General features: G+C 36.7%; 1 protein-coding gene across 3 annotated transcripts in view; it reads right to left on the bottom strand.

Moving 5' to 3' along the window:
* Positions 1–22,619, bottom strand: part of ROCK1 (Rho associated coiled-coil containing protein kinase 1) — a 163,433-nt gene that overhangs the window by 106,073 nt on the left and 34,741 nt on the right. For all 3 annotated transcript variants that reach the window (XR_010343642.1, XM_012445002.2, XM_012445003.3), the window contains exon 2: positions 15,382–15,463. Coding sequence is in view for 2 of the 3 variants with exons in the window: in XM_012445002.2 (XP_012300425.2) it covers positions 15,382–15,463 (82 nt within the window). In the remaining variant the exon portion in view is untranslated. The remainder of the gene's footprint in view (positions 1–15,381; positions 15,464–22,619) is intronic.

The raw sequence follows: 22,619 nt of genomic DNA, 5'->3' as shown, positions 1-22,619 counted from the left end.
AATGTTCTTAAAACACAAGTCAGATCATGTCACTTCTCTGATCAAAAGTCTCTAATGTCCTGCCATCTCACCCCAGAGCAAAAGCCCAAGATTTTACAATGGCCTACAAGACTCTACATGACCTAGCCTCCCTATTTCCTTACCTCTATGATACCATCCTACAATTCTCTCCCTTGCTTAATCTTCTCCAGCCACACTGACTTCCTTGCTGTTCCTCAAACAGGCCAGGGACACTCTCCTCCCTTCAGGCCTCTGCATGGGCTGTTCCTCTGTATGCCACTCTCTTCCCTCAGACATCCACATGGCTAACTTCCTCAACTACTTCAACTCTTTTTTCAAATGCCACCTTTTAGCAAGGCCTATCCTAGCCACCTATCTAAAACTAAAAACTTCTCATAATTTCCAATCCTTCTTAAACTGTTCTATCTTTTCCTGTGGCAGATTTCAACCTGTTATTCACAAAATTGGTTTTATGCAAATAATACTTGCAAAACTCCAAATCTGGTAAGTCCTCATTCATTCTAAAACCTCCAAATAGAATTTAGTGACCATCTAGACCCTTTTAGTAATTTCTGATTGTCAACTATACTGAGCCAGGTGATGCTGGCAGAAAGCTAAGATTCAGAGAAGTGAAATACTACTATACAACACATTCAGCAAGAAATGAAATGGGCAAACTGAGTCATAAATAGGAATGAGAGTCTTAACAACCACTACCTAGCTAATCATTAGAGCTAGTTATTTAGAGTTAAACATTCTCCAAATGATCACAAGTTAGCAAAAGGGCCAGTGCAAAAAGGCTAACTTATAGCTTCTGGGTTACCAAAAATACAAAAAGATTTCAATCATATATAGACTCTTCAATCTAATTTTCAAGAAAGCAAATGGGTGATTTTTCATAATACTGTCTTAAAAATCAGCTGGGTGTGGTGGCTCATGCCTGTAATTCCAGCACTTCGGGAGGCCGAGGTGGGCGGATTGCTTGAGGTCAGGAGTTGGAAGACCAGCCTGGCCAACATGGCAAACTCTACTAAAAATACAAAAATTAGCCAGGCGTGGTGGTCGGCGTCTGTAATACTAGCTACTCGGGAAGCTGAGGCACAAGAATCACTTGAACCCGAGAGGTGGAGGTTGGAGTGAGCCGAGATCAGGCCACCACACTCCAGCCCGGGCGACAGAGCAAGACTTAGTCTCAAAAAAAAAAAAAAATACATTAAATTAAAAGTAAATAAAAATCATACTGTATACCCATTAAATTAAAAGTAAATAAAAATCATACTGTATACCCAGTAAATTCTACTTCTAGGAATTTATCCTAAGGAAATGAGATATAATGTGGGACCAAGATTTCTATAGTAAAATACTTGGTACAATTTTAAAGAGTAAATAATTTCATATACACATAAAAGAATATTAGAGGCCAGGCACGGTGGCTCAAGCCTGTAATCCCAGCACTTTGGGAGGCCGAGGCAGGTGGATCACGAGGTCAAGAGATCGAGACCATCCTGGTCAACATGGTGAAACCCCGTCTCTACTAATACAAAAAAAATTTAGCTGGGCATGGTGGTGCGTGCCTGTAATCCCAGCTATTCAGGAGGCTGAGGCAGGAGAATTGCCTGAACCCAGGAGATGGAGGTTGCGGTGAGCCGAGATCGCGCCATTGCACTCCAGCCTGGGTAACAAGAGCGAAACTCTGTCTCAAAAATAAAAAAAAAATAAAAAAAGAATATTAGGTAACATTTAAAATTGTGTTGCTGATTAATTACATAGAATTATGTTCAGCATATGTTGAGCAAAGAAATAAAATGCATACAGTGTATGAACTTGATTTTCTATAAACACAATTATATACTGATATGCAGATATGGATTTTTTTTAAAGACCAGAAGAAAATATGCCAAAAGAATAACTGCAGTCAGAGATTACAGACTATTCTGCCACATTTTCTATATATTTTAAGTTTTTTATAATGACCCTTTGTTGCTTTTCTAATGAAAAAAAAAAAGATGTATTTTGCCTGGTCCAAGATCCTAGATTATAAAATGTACATTACTTTATGCATCACTAGAAATTCTAATACACATTCCAATTTCAAATATGTTCAAAACTTTTTTAAATGTCAGAATAGATAAAATTGGTAATAAATATTATACACCATATACTGTTTGCCCAGAATACTGCTACTCTGCCTAAAGAAACCCAGTATACATTGCATACTTTCAGAGTAGTGAAAGCAGACCTAACAAGCTCAAAATTTAAACTTATTTGAAAAATTCACAAAATGTTATATTCAATTCCATAAAAATCTGATTTTTTTTTTTTTTGAGACAGGGTCTCACTCTGTCATGCGATCTCAGCTCACTAAAACCTCCACCTCAGAGTTCAATCAATTCTCCCACCACAGCCTCCCAAGTAGCTGGGACTACAAGCACACGCCACCATGCCCAACTAATTTTCACATTTTTGTAGAGACAGGGTTTTGTTCACCATGTTACCCAGGTCATTCTCGAATTCCTGGGCTCAAGTGATCTACCCACCTCGGCCTCCCAAAGTGCTGGGATTACAGACACGAGCCACTGCACCCAGCATCTGATTGTTTTAATGAAGATTATTTAATGTCCAAATGTTCAAATAAAATCATGCTCCAGGAAGATGTGCCACATTTTGACTGCATATGCACATATGCATGCAGCCACCCACCCACATATACATAGAGTAATCCAGTTTAATAAAGAGACCAACAAAAAATAAATTTAAATAAAAAATCCAAACTCCTAAATTCAAATTCCTCAACATGGCAAAAAAAACAAAAAACAAAACAAATTTTGATCTTGTGACTGTCCAGTCTTGTATTTCTAGATAAGATACTCCCCACAACAATGCTCTAGCAATGCCTAGTTATTTGCAATTGCCTGTAGAAGCCATACTGCTTCATATCTCTGTGCCTTTGCAGATGTTATCACTAGCCTAAGATGACTTCCCCCACCACCTTATCTGACCAAGTTACCATTAAACAAGATCTAATCTTTTATCTCCTCTTTAGACATTCCCAATTCCCTCTCAAGCACAAGGTATGACTCCCTTCTCTGAGACACCATTATTTCCCTATATTTCACCTAACAATCTGAACTGGAATTGTTTATATAGGTCTGTTTCTTCTATTATATTGTATGTCCCCACAATCCTGAAGGATAGAGACTATACTTGTACTTGATGCTACTGAAATATTAAGAACACTTAATGACATTATATAAAAATGGAGATAAACACATGTCGCATTTATCTATTCAGGAACAACAGAAAAGCCACATATATTTACTCCAAAATAATAAAAGTATATATTTAAAAATCAATCGAGTTTCTCAAAATGTTAAACATAGAATTACCATATGACCCACCAATTCTACTTCTAGGTATCCATGCAAGAAAAATAAAAACATATGTCTATACAAAAACTTCTACACAAATGTTCATAGCAGCATTATTCATAAAAGCCAAAAGTAGAACCAATACAAATGTCCATCAATTGATGAGCAGATAAACAATATGTGGTATATCCATACAATGGAATATTGCTGGCAATTAAAAAGAATGAAATACTGACACATGCTACAACACTGATAAACAATAAAAACATGCTAAGCCAAAGAAGCCAGTCACAAAAGACCATTTTATCAATGATTTCCTTCTAAAGGAAAGGTCAAGTGTTGGCAAATCTATAGAGACCGAAAATAGATTAGTAGTTGCCTAAGGCTGGAAGCCTGGGGAGAAATGAAGAGTGACTGTTAATGGGTGTTGGCAGATCTCTAGAAACAGAAAATAGATTAGTGGTTGCCTAGGGCTGGAAGCCTGGAGAGAAATGGAGAGTGACTGTCAATGGGTATGAGGTTACTTTATGAAGTAATAAAAATGTTGTAAAAGTAACTGTGGTAATGGTTGCACAACTCTGTAAATATACATACACCAAAAAAGCTCACTGAACTGTACACTTTAAATGGTGAATTTTATAGTATGTAAATGATAACTTAAGTTGCTTTAAAAAAAATCAATCTTGAGTTTGGCAATGATTTTTACATATGACACCAAAAACACAATCAATGCGGAAATAGTTCATAAGTTCGATTTCATCAAAATTAAAATTTTTGCTCAAGAAAGACACTATGCAAATGAAAACTGATACTAGCAAATGTGGCAGGGATGCAGAACAACAGAAACTCTCATTCATTGTTGGTGGGAATGTATAATAAAATGGTATAGCCACTTCAGAAGACAGTTTGGCAGTTTCTTAAGAAGTTAACCTATTCTTAGCAAACAGCCTAGCAATTCCACTTCTGGGTATTTAGGTATTTGCACAAGTGAATTTAAAACTAACTTCACGGCAGGGCACGGTGGCTCACACCTATGATCCCAGCACGTTAGGAGGCCAAGGCAGGCGGATCACCTGAGATTGGGAGCTTGAGACCAGCCTGACCAACATGGAGAAATGCTGTCTCTACTAAAAATACAAAATTAGCTGGGCGTGGTGGCACATGCCTGTAATCCCAGCTATTCAGGAGGCTAAGGCAGGAGAATCGCTTGAACAAAAGAGGTGGAAGTTGCAGTGAGCTGAGATCACACCATTGCACTCCAGCCTAGGCAATAAGAGCGAAACTCCATCTTAATCAATCAATCAATTAATCAATTCATGCAAAAACTTGAAAAAACACAAATATTTATGGCAGCATTATTCGTAATTGCCCCAAACAGAAAATAACAAAAGTTCTTCAACAAAGGAATGAACAAACAAACCAAGGTATATCCATTCAATAGAAAGTTGCTCTGCAATTTAGGGAAAAAAAGGAACAAGCTACTACTTCACACAGCATGGACAACATGGAGTAATCTTAAATGCATTTTTTATTTTTTTGAGCCAGAGTCTTGCTCTGTCACCCAGGCTGGAGTGCAGTAGCGCAATCTTGGCTCACTGCAACCTCCACTTCCCAGGTTCAAGTGATTCTCCTGCCTCAGCCTCCCAACTAGCAGGATTATAGGCGCCCACCATCATACCCGGCTAATTTTTGTATTTTTAGTAGAGACGGGTTTTCGCCATGTTGGCCAGGCTGGTCTCGAACTCCTGATCTGGGGTGATCCGCCTGCCTTGGCCTGCCAAAATGCTGAGATTATAGGCATGAGCCACCGTGCCCGGCCTTAAATGTATTTTTGCCATGTGACAAAAAGACAGACTCAAAAAGCTATACGTTGTATGATTCCATTTAATGACATTCTGGAAAAGGAAAAACTATAGGAACAGAAAAACCGATCAGTGTTTCCCAGGAGTTGGGGTGATGGAACTGTTCTGCATGGTATTGGGGTATTACATAAAAGACTATGTATTTGTTAAGACCCACAGAACGATATATACTTTATGCAACTAGAAAAAATCAGTTGGGATGCTGGGGGATCTCAGGATGAAATTCAGACTCTAACAAATGAATCTAAATGTATGACAAACATATGATATACCCTGACTGAAGTTGGTGAGAGAAAAGAAGCTGAACTAAGTAATGCTGGAAAAGTGTTTTAGGTGGAAACTGTAAGGCTAAAGACAAAAAAGGAACTGTACAAAGACACTGTACTCCAGTTGGTAAAACCATGTCTCACAGGATATATGGTTTACTTTACATGAGTATTAGGGGTGACTAAGTAAATATAAATAGTGGGAACCAGGTTTCTCATCATCAGAGAAAAAAAGTTACAAATAAGCAAAAGAGAAAGCTAGAATGAATCTTGTAGTACTAGATTAGAACTGGTAATATCAGTCAAAACACGTTTAACATGTGTACAGGTATAGAAATAATTATACATATATGTATATTCACAGGCTGTTATACATGCATACATATATTTCCTAGCTATGTCAGCTGAGAGGGCCTTGAACAATGATTCTTAGGAGCAATGAGCACACCTAGCACCCAAATCTTGATTTCTAAGTATCATTCTCCAGTTAAAAAAAAAAAAACCAGAGCTCTTTGGAAAAAATGGCTGATGTTAGGGCTAGAGGGAAAATATAAGATGAACCTGGAGCATCGTGTAATGCCAGAAAGTGAAGAAGTGTTCCTTTAAAAAAAAAAAAAAAAAGAACAACAGTAACATGTCAAAGAACATAGGAATAGGAGCTGGGTCCAACCTGAAAGAGCTTCCAAAAGGTGAAAATGAGAGCAATTTAAGCAACAAAATATTAGGTTGGTGCAAAAGCAATTGCGATTTTTGCCAAAAGGGATGGCAAAAACTGCAATTACTTTTGCACCAACCTAATAAATAAATTACTGAATTATATCCCAAAGTATAAAATAAATATATGCAGTTTATATGATATAAATAAATGACTGAATTAATAAATGGGGGAGAAAGGGCAAATCTTCCATGCAGAATTTCAAATAACACATGTAAATACTCTCCCCTCTAGGAGAGTATGGAAAGGGAATATTCTCCCCTCCAGTGTTTGGAAAAAGAAAATGGTAACTTTCTAGTGGAGAAGCTTGCCAGACACTACCTTAAACCAAATGATAAAACGTAACATCACCAGTGATGTGTCTTGATTTATGATGGAATTATGTTCCAATAAAACCATCATAAAGTTGGAAATTTTAAAGTCAGAGACCATTTGGACTTTCTAGATCATCTCTAACAAGTCAGCATCCAGCATCCAATACGCTGAACAAATACATAACAAGTATTTACTATACTGTCAGTTTGGCAGTAAGAATATAAATGTCCCTGCTCTCATGGCACTTAAGATCTAGTGATAGGAGAAGGAGAAAAAGGAGAATACACAGTCTTAGTCTGTTTTTGCTGCTATACAGAATACCACAGAATGGGTAATTTATAAAAGAAAAAAAGGGCATCTGGCAAGGGTCATTCAATAGTAGACAAGTGGAAGAGTAAAAGCAATACATGCACAAGAACCCACTTTTGTAACTAACCCCTTCCACAATAACAGCATTAATCATTAATGAGGGTGGAACTCCCATGAACTAATCACTTCTTAACGTCCCCAACTCCTAGTACTGGCAATTAAACTTTAATAAGTTTTGGTGAGGACATTCAAACCACAGCAGGTACCAATCACATAATCATAAAAATAAATATAACCTGTGATAAGTGTACAAGATGCCATAAAAGTACATGCTCAGAGCATCAAGTACAAGACGACATAAAAGTACATGCTCAGAGTATCAGATCTATGAAGCCTAGATAACTAAGAGGTTAGGGAACAAAAATGAGGGCTTATTTGAAATTTAAAGGATTACTGCATTAAGTTGGGTGGAGTTGGAAAGAATTCTAGAAAAACAACATCTGAAAAGTCTTATGGAGAAGGTATCATGGTACTTTTCAGGAAATAAATGTCAGCGTGCAACTGATGTGTAAAGAAACAAGGAGGAGAGGTGTACAGTTAAGAATGTCACTTAGAAGCTTAGATAGTATCAAGTTTAGAAAATCCACCACAAACCTGGCAATGGAATTTGACTTAAATTTACTATTCAAAAAGAATCCTCTGGCAGCAATGTAGGTAACTGTACATGGGCAAAAGTAGATGTATTATTGAGACTGAATGGGAGATTTTTATGATCATTTAAGTGAAAATAATGAAGCTTAAACAAGAGTAGTTGTGTTGGAAAAAGAGGGAAAGTCAAGCCTCTGTATGAAGACTGCCACTGTTCAGAAATCTGCACTTAACAGTCTTTTCTTTGGTTTATTATAACCAGACCATTTACCTATTGTTAGTTTTCCAGCAATTCCATCATTCTCCAAAGTTTCTCTAAAGATCTTCAATCACCTCAGCATGTTAATTCAATAGGTGTAAACTGACTCCACTTAAGAGGTGTAAACTTATTTAAAGCACTCAAACTTTTCCTCTTTCTTGAACTTCAATTTCTTTATCTAAGTTTTTAAAACTCAGGAGAGTTATAAAAAGAAAAAACAAGCAACTAGTAATTTTTTTTTATTATCCAACTCATTAACCCAAAGGCCCCAGCCTGCCATTTCAGTCTCATCCCCTGCAGTCTGTCCTCCCAACCCTTTCTCTCTCATCACAAACCAAGTTCAATTTACACAAAACTCCTGGTTCCTCAAAGATGTCATACTTATGGAAGACTTTGTGATTTAAATGGTCTTCCCTCTATGCCAGAACTGTTCTTCTTCAATTGAAAAATCTAGCTCATGTTTTAAGGCTCAAGTATTACTTTCTTTTTGAAGCCTTTCTTTACCCCATTCAAGATCTGTATCACTACATTCTCTACAAATTTCTACCATTACAAGGTATATAAAAGGTGCTATTTGCTTCTGTGTGTATTTCCATCCATGTGATGGTAAGAGTCTACCACCTTGTGGATGCAGTTTCTAAGAAAAAGTCTTGTTCTTCATGTCTTTAGTGACTGGACATTCAAAAACTATTTCAAGAATGGTCTCATGCAGTGAAATTATCCTTTGCTCATGCATCTTGAACACGTAATTCTAACAGGGAAGGGCGGGAGTGGAAGAGAGAATGACTTTTAAATGTCTTAAGAGGTTTTCACAAGACGTGGCTCATTGTAGTCTTCTGGCCTAACACATTTTTAATAGATTTATACTACTCTTCTGTATTTATCCCTGGATATGTATTCATACTTCTGATCTGATCTGGTTCATAAAACTTTATAATCTCAGCTGAGAACTCCCTGCAGAAGAACCTTGCTTTCTATGGCTGCAACCTTCTAATATTTATTACTTTTTGAAACGTTATCCTTCACTTTGAATCATTATTAATAGGACTTATCTTTCCTATAAATTTGATTACATTTCCTAAGCTTGGAGCATGTGTCTAACTGTGCCCAGCATTTCTTTCCTTCATCAATATAAAGTCTTAGGCAGTTTTTCCTCTCAAGGGATATTTGACAATGTCTAGAGACATTTCTGGTGATCACAAATGGGGATAGGGGTTAGGGTATGCTACTGGCATTAAGAAGGCAAAGGCCAGGGGTGCTGTTAAACATCATATGATTCATATAATACAAAGAATAGCCTCCTAGCAAAGAGTTTTCTGACCCAAAATGTCACTGGTGCCACTTGAGAAACCCTGGTCTAAAGTGAACTGAATGCTTTGTGTCAAGGTCTCTGTAACATCCTAAATGCTAACCAATTCATCCCTTTTGATCACTAACTCTGAATAGTGATTACTCTCATTACTTTCTCAATAATTGTACTATTTGCCAAAGCAACCAAAACTTTACCAATTGTACTGGATGCTTTTATCACTACCATAGCTATTATGTCATTTTGTAATCTATATTATAAAATATATAGTATATGACCATAAAATATTAGGGTTTTTTTAATCCACACAAATGCTCTCTCTTGCATTTATACCCTGAGGTTTATGAATTTTCTTCATTCAATAGTCTTCCCTTCTCCATTATCCTCTTTTAGACTGTTAAGATTTGTTTGATAAGCATGTCTTTCTATTAACATATAATTATGGATCTTGTACCCTAAAGTCGCTGTGATATCCATAATGCTTTATAAGCATAAACAATCACAATCACTGTTCCCAAATTTTCTCTCCCTTCATCCTCCCAATGTTCCCACGCCCAACATGTGTCTTCAAAACTGTGACTCACTCCCACCACAATAGCTTAATTTTATCCTGGTATCTCTCTAATCCCTACTAAAATTTCACCTGAAATATTTCCTTATCAGGTATGTGAGGCTGATAAACATCTTCTTTGCTTCCTCATTATCTAGGTATCATACACCAGAGTCCAGAAAAGCAAATCTTTATATTTAACTAATTATTCAATCACATGGTCACAGATTCTCTTTTCCCTTTTGTTTCCACACACTTTTTTAACACAAAGAGATTAAAAATTAGGCCAGATGCAGTGGCTCACGCCTGTAATCTCAGTACTTTGGGAGGCCGAGGCGGGTGATCGCCTGAAGTCAGGAGTTAGAGACCAGCCTGACCAACATAGAGAAACCCCGTCTCTACTAAAAATACAAAAAATTAGCTGGGCGTGGTGGCAGATACCTGTAATCCTAGCTACTCGGGAGGCTGAGGCAGGAGAATCACTTGGAATCTGGGAGGCAGAGGTTGCAGTGAGCTGAGATTGCGCCACTGCACTACAGCCTGGGCAACAAGAGCAAGACTCCATCTCAAAAAAAAAAGAAAAAGAAAAATTAACAGGTTGGAATATAATTAAACCTGATGATTAAAAATGATATTTGAGATTTAATAAGACTTAAGCTGAATTCTTTAAAGAGAAATATTTTATCCCATATTCCAGGTATATTCTTAGATTACTACATCTGATATGTGCCAGCAAAAAGCAATTAGAAACAAAGCCAACATTTACCTTTAATTAAGTAATTTTGGCATGCTTGCTGATGAAAGCTAAATCTACATAAGAGTTTCAGGCTAGGCATGGTGGCTCACGCCTGTAATTCCAGCACTTTGGGAGGCCGGGGCAGGCGGATCATGGTCAGGAGCTCAAGACCAGGCTGGCCAACATGATGAAACCCCATCTCTACTAAAACTATAAAAATTAGTAGGGCATGGTGGCACATGCCTACAATTCCAGCTACTTGGGAGGCTGAGGCAGGAGAATTGCTTGAACCCAGGAGGTGGAGGTTGCAGTGAGCTAAGATCACACACGGCACTCCAGCCTGGGTAACAGAGCAAGACTCCGTCTCAAAAAAAAAAAAAAAAAAAGAATTTCAGCAGTATGTAAAAAACTATCCTATACAATTCTATTGCTCTGTGTATCATATAAACACAATGTCAGTAAATGAAGAATGTTCCAATTATATTGAAAAAAATAAGTTTGATATGTTTATTTACATTTATAACATGTTTATTCACCTTGTTTTTGTTCATGTCTTTAAATTTTATTACGATTTCATGGTGGCCATATACACTGTTTTCCTTAAAAAATTCACTTACATAGAAGTAATTCTTTTTTTTGAAGCAACATATTGGTTTAAAATTAGGCTGACTACTAAATGAGCATCAAACTTCATGTTTTTTAAGGTTTTTATATACTAACAAAGAGACTAAAGGATGCTTTTTGTAGATTTCAATGCATTTTTGATTGATACACTCATGTAATCATCACCACAAGGAAGTTACAGAATTCCAAGGTTTCTTCATACCCTTTTCTAACCCCTGAAGTTTTACCTCAACCTCTTATAGGATTTCTAGCTCAAAGTTTTGCATTTCCAGCATGCCCTACAAATGCAATTATGTAATATATAGCCTTTTTGTGTCTGGCTTTTTTCACTTAACAGAATGCTTTTGAGATTGATGGACATATCAGTAATTCATTACTTTTTATTATTGAGTAGTATCCCATTACGTGGTTGTACCACAATTTATCCATTGATCAGTTGATGGGCACTTGAGCTGCTTCCAGTTTTCGACAAATATAAATAAAGCTGCCTTAAACATTTTAATATAGCTCTTTGTTCTGACATATGCTTTCATTTCTTTTCAATAAATACCTAGCAGCGCAATTCGTGGGTCATACAGTAAAGTGCATGTATAACTTTATAAGAAACCATTAAACCATTTTCCAAAGTGCCTTATCATTTATAAACCAATGAGCAACGTACAGGGTTCTAGCTGCAACACATTTTCATCAATACTTGATATTGTCAGTTTTTAAATTTTTAATCATTCTAATAGAGGTGTACTAGTATCTTATTGTGACCATAATTTGCAACTTCCTAATGACTAACCACAATGAACAGTTTTGCATGCACTTACTGGCCATTTTTACATCATCTTTGGAGAAATGTCTGTTCAAATATTTTGCCTATTTTTAAACTGAATTATTTGTCTTGTTATTATTAAGTTGTTAGACTTGTTTATATATTCTAGACACCAGTCCTTTATTGGACATATGATTTGCTAATGTTTTCCCATTTTGTAAGTTGTCTTTTCACTCTTATATTTTTTTTTCTTGGAGATGAAGTCTTGCTCTGTCACCCAGACTGGAGAGCAGTGGTGTGATCTTGGCTGACTGTAACCTCTGCCTCCTGAGTTCAAGCAAATCTCCTTGCCTCAGCCTCCCAAGTGGCTGGGATTATAGGTGCCTGCCAACACACCCAGCTAATTTTTATATTTTTAGTAAAGGGGTTTAGCCACGTTGGCCAGGCTGGTCTCAAACTCCCGGACTCAACTGATCCACCTGCCTCAGCCTCCCAAAGTGTTGGGATTATAGGTGTGAGCCACCGCACCTGGCCTTCACTCTTGATAGTATCCTTTGAAGCATCAATAAAAGTTTTGCATTTTGATTATGTCCAGTTTATCTATTTTTCTTTTGCTGCTTGTGCTTTTGGTATTACATCTAAGAAATGACTGCTTAAGCCAAGGTCATGAAGATTTCAACCTATGTTTTCTTCTAAGAGTTTCATAGGTTTAACTTTTAAATTTTCAGTAAATTTTTGTACATGATATGAGGTAGAGTCCAAATTCATTCCTTTGCATATGGATATCCATTGTCTGAGCACCACTGGTTGAAAGGACTCTTCTTTCTTCTTTCACATGCTTTACAACTATTTTCTCCCAGCCTTTGGCTTATCTTTTCATTTTCTGAACAGTGTCTTCTGAAGAGGACAAATATTAAATTTGATAAGTCTAATTTATCCTTTTTCAAAAATGGTTTGTATCATTTGTGTCCTATCTAAGAAAACCTTGCCTAAGGAAAGTTGTAAATATTCTCTATGTTTTCTTCTAGAAGTGTTATTATTGTTTTAGCTCTTACATTTAGGTCGATAATCCATTTTGAGTTAATTTTTGTATACAGTGCAAACTGAGGCTTCAACATTGAAATAGTCTGTCACCTCTGCTGAAAATCAATTAACCATATACTTGCATGCACAGGTCTATTTCTAGATGCTCTTTTCTGTTCCACTGATTTATGTATTTACTTTTTCGTCAAGACTACATTGTCTTGATCTTGATCTTAATCCTCCAACTTGCTCTTACTTTTCAAAATTGTTTTGGCTGTTCCAAGCTCTTTACATTTCCACATAAATTATAGAATTTCTGGTCACTTCATACCAAAAAGAAAAGTCTGCTAGGGTTCTGAGAATATATGAACTCTACAGATTGATTAACTTGGGGACTGTTAACATTTTAATATTGAATTGTCCAATCCATGAACATTGAATATCTTGTTGTTAGGTCTTCTTTAGTATCTGTCTGCAATGCTGTGCAGTTTTCAGTATATAGGTTTACACATATTCTCTCAAATTTACCCCTAAATTTTTCATGTTTCTGCTTCTATTATAAATGGTGCTGTATATGTTATAATATTCTAATTGCTTATTTTTAATAAATATATGCATAATTGTTTTTTGGATAATCTTCTAACTTTCAACCTTACTGAATGTACTTAATAGTTCATGTAGCTTTTTTGCAGAATCTTGAGGATTTTCTATATGGAAAATTGTGCTGTCTAAATTAAGGAAGTTTTACTTCTTCCTTCTCAATCTGTATGGCTCTTCTTCATTTAGCTGATGGCACTAGCTAGGACATCTAACACAATGTTAAATAAAAGTGGTTAGAGAGGACAGATTTGCCTTTTCCAATCTTAAGGGAAAAGCATTTGTCTTAAACAAGTAGATATAATCTAAACTGTAGGTTTTTTGTAGATTCCCTTTATTGGGAAAAGGAAGCTTTCTTCACTTCCTAGTTTGCAGACAGATATTTTTAAATTGTGAACAGATACTAAATTTTATCAAATGCTTTTTCTGCATCTACTAAATTTCCTTTTTAAAATATGTTAATATGATAAATTAATTGATTTTTGAACCTTATACTGAACTTGGTGATCCTGGCATAAACCATCATTGGTCATGATTTTTACCTACTGCTACATTTGACATCCTAAAATTTTGTTATATTATTCTCTGCATTTTTCTCCAGTTTAAAAATTAAAATAAATTGTACAGGTTCACCAGTTAAAACAGTCTACTTTAGATTTATACTTTTATTTTACTTATTTCTATAAAGCATTAATGTCATTATTTATAAAATATAATATACAAGCATACTTAATATTATGAAAGCAACAAAATGACATAGTTTAAGGAAGCATGTATTTCATTCTTGCTAGCCATTACTTTACAAAAACCATGCCCCACCATCTACCTTTGTACTAAGGAACATTTACCCCTTATCTATACATTCTCTGCAAATGCCAGTTATCATCAAGATAAACAATCAAGCCTCTCCATCTTTTTAGTTCTTTCACTATACTGTCAGGTAGGAAGGTAAGCAAATGTAAACATTAATAAAATTTTGCTGCTATGTCCATAAGACGTGAGAAATCATTAAAACTTTTATACTTAAAAAGTTCTCAGTTCAGAATCTGGCACCATATTCAAAAACTAAAATAAAACTGAATAAATTTTTAAAAATTGAAAAACTAAAAGAACATAAAATTAACAAATAAAATTCTAAGGCAAGATTTCAAAGTATAGAAATGATTTAAAAAATTAAAAAGGTATGACTATTTAGAAAAATAAAACCTTTGTAATAAAACATATATAACCAAAATTGAAAGACAACACCAAAACCAATCAAATTTACATATATCAATATTTATAGTTTAGAAACAAATAAATGAAAGAGGACTTTATGATCTAAATCTTATCAATTCTTTAAGAGTAAAAGTTTGAAACTATAACTTATTTAATCAAAATTTTTTTTTTTTGAGACAGAGTCTTGCTCTGTCACCAGGCACCAGGCTGGAGTGCAGTGGCGCGATCTCAGCTCACTGCAACCTCCGTCTCCCGGGTTCAAGCAATTCTCCTGCCTCAGCCTCCCAAGTAGCTGGGACCACAGACACGCACCACCACGCCTGGCTAATTTTTGTATTTTTTTTAGTAGAGATGGGGTTTCACCACGGTCTTGATCTCTTGACCTTGTGATCTACCCACCTCAGCCTCCCAAAGTGCTGGGATTACAGGCGTGAGCCACTGCACCTGGCCAATCAAATTTTTAAATAATATCCCATCTAAAAAGAAGCCTTCAGAAAAGAATATCTGTAAAATTTAAATATAAAACAGCTTTCATGGAGAAAAATTCTCATAGCTCAGCAGTTATTCAAACTCAATGTGCATGGATGTATATGCACAGTTTTTTGGATACTTAGCTATTTTTGATCCCTTTCTCTTCAAAATACTTTGGTTCTCCTAACAGACATCCAAACTGTTTCTTTCACACTTCCTACTAAATTCTATGTAGACATTATTAATGAAATCACCAAAAAGTAAATAGAAGAAAAAATAAGGGCTTGAATGATCTAAGTCAAAATGTAGTTACATGAAGTCTGTCATTAACCTCCACAAAAAATTACTTACATCTGCTTAAAAAGTTGTCAATATTTTTGTTTTTTCTTAAGGCAGGAAAATCCAAATCATATACCAAAGCATCCAATCCATCCTAAAGAAACAAACAAACTATGGTTAGTTTTTTGAATCACATTATGAACAGTTTCCTTTTTTATGAAAGAATAAAATATATGCTTTAATATTTAATTTCCCCTACACATCTTGTGTACATTTAACACTCCTCACAAGATTATATGAGTAGTGAGAGAAAAGTTGTTTTCATTTTATATGTAGTTCTTTTTACCTTCTAAGTCTGCCAGACCCAGGGGCAAGAAAATTACCATATTGGCTGCAAGTGATTTCAATCCATGTACTCTTCCCCTCATAAGGAAATGAAATTTTATTTTGCATTACTTCTCCTTACTACGGCATTTATCTTTATTTCACAGACATCAAAATCCTACATTTGTTATTACAAATATTTTACAAGGTAACAGCTAAATAATAATAAAATGTGAGATCTAATATAAAATAAATACTGCATAATCACAAATACAAGCTATATACATTTTTTTTTTTTTTTGAGATAGAGTTTCACACTGTTGCCAGGACTGGAGTGCAATGGCAGGATCTCAGCTCACTACAACCTCCACCTCCTGTGTTCACACGATTCTCCTGCCTCAGCCTCCTGAGTATCTAGGATTACAGGCGCACATCACCATACCCAGCTAATTTTTTTGTATTTTTAGTAGAGATGGGGTTTCACTATGTTGGCCAGACTGGTCTTGAACTCATGACCTCTTGATCCACCTGCCTCAGCCTTCCAAAGTGCTGGGATTACAGGCATGAGCTGCCACACCCGGCTAGCTATATACATTTTTAATTATAAAAATGTATTGGGTTTTCATGGGTCTTCTTTCTTTGAGGCACTTTCTAAGGCAACCTAGTAGTAAAGGACACATATGAGCTTTTGAATTTTTTCTGTTTTTTTTTTTAAAAGACAGGGTCTTGCTCTGTTGGCCAGGCTGGAGTGCAGTGGCTCAATGTTGGCTCAATGCAACCTCCACCTCCTGGGCTCAAGCCATCCTCCTGCCTCAGCCTCCTCAGTAGTTAGGACTACAGGCACACACTACCACGCCTGGCTAATTTTAGTATTTTATGTAGAGACAGGATTTCACTATATTGCCCAGGTTGGTCTTGAACTCCAGACCTCAGGCAACTGTTCCTGCCTTAGAGACCCAAAGTGCTGGGATTATAGGTGTGAGCCACCACGTCTGGCCAAGCTTTTGCTTTTAAGTGGATATTTAAATATTATCTAAGCAAGTGCATAGCAGTGTGAAGGTATACCAAGCAGTGTTGAAGTGGGAATGCATCTATTCAGACTATATCCTGCCATCTGGTAGGAACAGGGGGAACATTCAGATTATCCTAAGCAATCTTCATTACAAAGTGTCATTCTTTGGTAAATGTTTGTATAACTGAATAACACTATGGAAAAGAATGTTTTTTTTTTTTTTTTTCGTGATGCTTAATAATGTAATCAGTTCCAGATGGGTCAAAACATTCAGAAAATAATAGTAAACTGTTGGGAGGACAAGTCATATAACTTTCTGTGCCTCAGTTTTCTTTTTTATAAAATGAGGATGATTACAACAAATAGCAGATTTGTGAGAATTAAATGAGTTAATATGTGAATTGTCTGGACCTTAATAGTCTCACTTCTTTCTCTTTTATTTCTCTTACTGACATTTGAAAGCTCTACATGTTAGTCTCACTATTGACAGGAATGACCTAAACAGAAAATACACATTTTAGTCATGTGGTCATAAAACCTTATCTTAGGTCACGATGTTAAACCCTTCCCCAATGCAGTAATCCAAAGTATTTTTGTTGTTGCCATTACACATGGGCATCTGAGTTTTGCGTGACCAAGTATTTGATCACGTGTTTGTTAACAAAAAATGAACTGCCTCCACTAATTACATATGGTCACTAAGTGTTTGGACCTGGTACCATACACTTTAATTCTACAATACCACGGGATAGTCTATTACTTTTCAGCATCATCCATAAGCAAAACCTGTGTGCCTTTACCAGGGAAATGAAGTTGGCAAGAAGGTATTCTTCTACCATAATTTAAAGCACATACCAACAGAGGCTTCTAAGGGGAGTTAAGACACTGGGGTGGGAGAGAGGGATGCAGGCTTCCACTTTAATGCGGTGGAAAAGCTGCACAATGCAAGGAATGTGTATGTCCAACTATAAATGGGGCAGGAATCTTAGCTTTTATTCAACACTCTGAAGTTCCATAAAATAATGAAGCATAAGACTTCCACACTTCCTAAAAGTCCAAATTCTAGTACCAGGACTTGGAATTCTAACATAACATTCATTCAAGCGCAAAAACAATTCACGAGGAATGATAATCAAAGGATATTTTTCCACTGGTCCTTTACTTAATTTTATGATTTAGGCATGAGCAAAACTACTTTCTACTTTCACAACATGTCTATCATATAGCTTAATCATCAATTAAAAAATGTAGAGGAGGCCAGGAGCAGTGGCTCACTCCTGTAATCTCAGCACTTGGGAGGCTGAGGCCGGCTGATTGCTTGAGGCTAGGAGTTAGAGATCAGTCAGGCCAAAATGGTGAAACCCCATTTCTACTAAAAATACAAAAATCGGTGGGGCGTGGTGGTGGGCACCTGTAATTCCAACTACTTGGGAGGCTGAGACAGGACAATTGCTTGAACCCTGGAGGCGGAGGTTGCAGGGAGCCAAAATCATGCCTCCAGCCTGGGTGAAAGAGCAAGACTCCATCTCAATAAAAAATAAATAAAAGAATGTGGAGGGAAGAATATATAACAGAGGGGTCAATCAATGTCAAAAAAATTACAATAATTAAATTATTTGCTACTAATTATTGAACAAGGGTAGTAGACCATTTGTAGCAGTTATATTTTAAAAGAAGCTAGTTACATAAGAGAAGTATTTTCACATATATGCACAAAGGCAGGCAAAATCAATTAAAAGTATAACATTTTACAATTATCTCTAAAGTAAAAACACTTCACATTTCCTGAGAAGCACTGATATAGCAGGCGGCGGTCAGGGGGAAGTGGGGGTATAGGAGGTAGAGGCCCAGTTGTGTTATCCCACGACAGAGTTCAAGAAAAAGCAGAAGCAAAAGAAAATTATTCAACACTACTGCAAACTTTAGTTTTCTGGTTAGTTCTCAATTAACAAAAATGAGGCAGGTGTAAAACATGATTCAGGATTAAATCCATTAAAAATAACACATTATAAGGTATGAGAATGTAATGGCACTAAGAAAGGACAATTATGCTATTATAAGAAACATTCATTTTTAGGTAAATTTTCAAAATCTAAATGGTTATTATTCTAAATCTAATAGACATATTTTTGGAGAAAACACCACCCCCACCCTCAAAATCCACTGAAACTATGGCAGCAAAACTGGGGCTTCTGAAAACCAAACTATTTCTAAAATGGGCTGACCACTGGTACTAAAGAGTGCTGCCAAACTTTGGTAACAGAGGATATACCATTTAAAGAAAATGTTTTTGGTATATGTAGTAGAATGTTGTTTTAACTAAGTCCCTTGGGCCAGATGTAGTAGCTCATAACTGTAATACTATCACTTTGGAAGATCAAAACAGGAGGATTGCTTAAAGCCAGGAGTTCAAGACCAGCCTAGACAACACAGCAAGACCCTATCTCCACAAAAATACAAGTAAAAAAATAGCTGGGCGTGTGCTGCATGATAGCAGTCCCAGCTACTTAAGAGGCTGAAGCAGGAAGATTGCTTGAGCCCAGGAGCTCCAGGCTACAGTAATCTATGATTACGCCACTGCACTCCAACCCGGGTGGACAGAGTGGGACCCCATCTCTAAAAATCAATCAGTCTATCAATCAATCTCTCTTCACTTGATAAAGAAATAATTCAACGAAATTAAACACAGATATGAAAATGAAAACAGAATTTCCACTTTAACAACCTGATACTAAATACAATTAAAATCTGTTTAACTGGTGTGACATTACTATATCCATGTCAATGCTGACCAGGACATTTGTAGTCAATAAATAAGTAAATAATGTTCCGAATTATCTAGTACAACAAACAATGGCTCTTCCCAATCAGTCTCCAATCATACCTTTCCAGCCTGTTTCTCTACATGTACATAGCTGGGCTTACACCACAGTGTGCTACCAGCCATTACCCAAATCTACTCTACTGTGCCTTTGTACCTGCTCTATTCTCCAGCTGGAATGTGACCATTCTTACATTAAGACTGCCTCAACAGCAAACCACCACGGCATGTGTATACCTATGCAACAATCCTGCAAGATCTGTACATGTACCCCAGAACTTAAAGTAAAATAAATTTTAAAAAAAGACTGCCTCAAATGTCCCTTGCTTTGTGCTGCCTTCCCAATGCTCTGAGGCAATGTTAAGTGACCTCCTTTGTGCTATTATAGAAATTATGTATTTAGCTGTTATACTGTTATTTTTTTTTTTTTTAAATAGAGACAGGGTTTCGCCATGTGGGCCAGGCTGGTCTCAAACTGCTGACCTCAGGTGATCCACCTGTCTCGGCCTCCCAAAGTGCTGGGATTACAGACATGCACCCCCACGCCCAGCCTGTAATTTTTTATTTATAAATCTGTCTCTTCTGCAAGAAAGCAGAAAAAAATAAATACTTCCTGTCTCTGAAAGCTCAGAGGTTAGTAGATAGAAAAAGTAAATATAGGATATCAAGTGTTATAAATAGGTACTACATAGATAGAGAAAGGACTGTTTGGGGCTTCACAGAGAAGATGAAATTTGAGCTGAACCTTGAAGAACAGAATTCTGAAGGAATAAGACAGAAGTGGGACAAGGCAATCTAGAGATAAAAAGCAAGGATAATTCAGAGAATGAGAGTAGAATGTTCTGGACTGGGAAAGGTGAGAAGGAGATGAAGAAGGAGTCAAAGCCGTGACGATGAGGTAGAGAATGTTAAAGGTATAACATACGAGAAGAATAATTTATTTTCAGATATCCATTTGGAACCATAGAAATTTCTGCAGGGGAGAGTGGCATGACTGGTTTTTATTTTAGTAGTCTGACAATGATAAAGATAATGAATTAAAAGCAGAAGAGACAGGTGGAGACGAAAGCAATTAGGAAGAAACTGTGGTAATACAAGCATAAAAGAATAAAAGACTAAAGACTGAACTAACTGGGGAAACAGGAATGGAGCATTAGAAGCAAAAGAATTTGATTAATAACTGAAAGAGGAACAGGAAGGGTTGAAAATGATTGTATGATCTTCAACTGATGTGAGTACATAGTGACTTCATTAAACAAGGCAGAGAATATAAGTTGGAGAGAGGATACATTTTTTATACACACTAAATCTGAGGTCCTTTGGGATATCATTTCATGGATAACTAGATGGCAGCTGAATATAAGTTTGGGTTTAACAGAGATATTGGGACTATAATATAGATTTGGGAGTCATTAGAGCATACTTAAATCCATGAGAACATGTGCTATTACCCAATAAGCATAAACAGGGAGAGTGGAGAAAGACTCAAGAATAGAACCCTGAGAAATACTGACATTTAAGAGGTACACAGAGCAAAAATGGTGGAGGAGGACACAGAGAAGAGAAAGAAGACAGAAAGAATAGTACCCAAGAAAGCTGAGAAGGAACTTAAAAAGCAGAAATGCCTCAAGAATGAATTTAAAACCTCTCAGGAGGTCAAACAGAATAAAGAATGCAAAAGAAGCCAAATCATTTGCAATTGAGACATTACTGATGGTTGCACAACAATGTGAATGACTTAATGCCATAGAACTATAAATTTAGAAACAGTTAAATGAGCGAGGTGGCTCATGTCTATAATCCCAGCACTTTGAGAGGCCAAGGCTGGAGGATCACTTGAGGTCAGGAGTTCAAGACCAGCCTGGCTAACATGGTGAAACTCCGTCTCTACTAAAAATACAAAAAATTAACTGGGCATGGTGGCAGGTGCCTGTAAACCCAGCTACTCAGGAGGCTGAGGAAGGATAATTCCTTGAACCTGGGAGGGGAAGGTTGCAGTGAGCTGAGATCACGTCACTGCACTCCAGCCTGGGTGACAGAAGGAGACTGTCTAAAAAAAAAAAAAAAGAAAGAAAGGAACAGTTAATTAGAGTGTGTGTGTGTGTGTGTGTGTGTGTGTGTGTGTGTATGTACATATATAATTTTTGTATTTTTAGTAGAGATGGGGTTTCACCATGTTGGCCAGACTGGACTAAAACTTCTGACCTCAAGTGATCCTCTCCTCCCCTCTTGGTACACACACACACACAGCCATAATTTTTTTTAAGTCACTATCAGATGTCACCAAATTGGTAGACTAGGAAGCTCCAAGCTCTCCTTCAACCACAGAAACATCAAAAATAACAAGCTATCTGAACCAAGTCTGTAGAAGTTCTGGAAAATTTAGATTTATAGCAAACAAGCAAATATCCAACCAAGTAAAAGCTATCCCAAATAGTAGAAAAGTGTTATGGCAGCTTACTTCTCTTGTCCCACTCTGTCCCAGGGCAAGGACAGTCTTAAGTCTTGAGCAGGTAGCAGAATGGTTCCCACTCTTCCCACTCCCCCACAGCTTGAACCCAAGGGAGTAGAATAAGACCACACTGTGTATGTCCATTCTACGTTGTATGGGAGATACCTGAAGGACTAAGTCCTATTTCACATAATTCAGAATACAGGCAGGGGGGAAAAAAACAGTTAAATAAGTTTTATGATGTGTGTGTGTGTGTGTGTGTACATATATAATTTTTGTATTTTTAGTAGAGATGGGGTTCCACCATGTTGACCAGGCTGGACTAAAACTTTATGAGTAGCTGGCACTCATAAAGTTAGCTACAAGGAAGCTAACTACAAAACCTACTGATATACCTGAGGTAAAAGATCGGGGAGTAGAGAGGACTAATGGACACAACACATACAACAGACCATCTAGGATCAGAGGAAAAGCAGGGTCAGACTCTTTGGGAAATCAGATGATTCAAAAGCAGCCATATACACAGGCGAATTTAAAAAGCCATGTGGAGCCCAGGCAAAAAAATTCATGCTAAGAAAAATCCTGAGAAGAGCCTAAGCTCTCATCTCAGGCTTATCCTGAAATTCAGAACAAACCTAGCTAAGTGGTAAAGGCCCCAGCAGAGGGCAAATCTGCAGACTGAGAGGTGGTTCTCTTTTTGT

This window comes from Aotus nancymaae, unplaced genomic scaffold, assembly GCF_030222135.1.
Source record: "Aotus nancymaae isolate 86718 unplaced genomic scaffold, 86718_ANA_hifiasm-v0.15.2.pri h1tg000020l, whole genome shotgun sequence".
Classification (NCBI taxonomy): Eukaryota; Metazoa; Chordata; class Mammalia; order Primates; family Aotidae; genus Aotus; species Aotus nancymaae.
The sequence above is the reverse complement of the archived record's forward strand: the minus strand, read 5'-3'. Positions and strand labels throughout refer to the sequence as shown.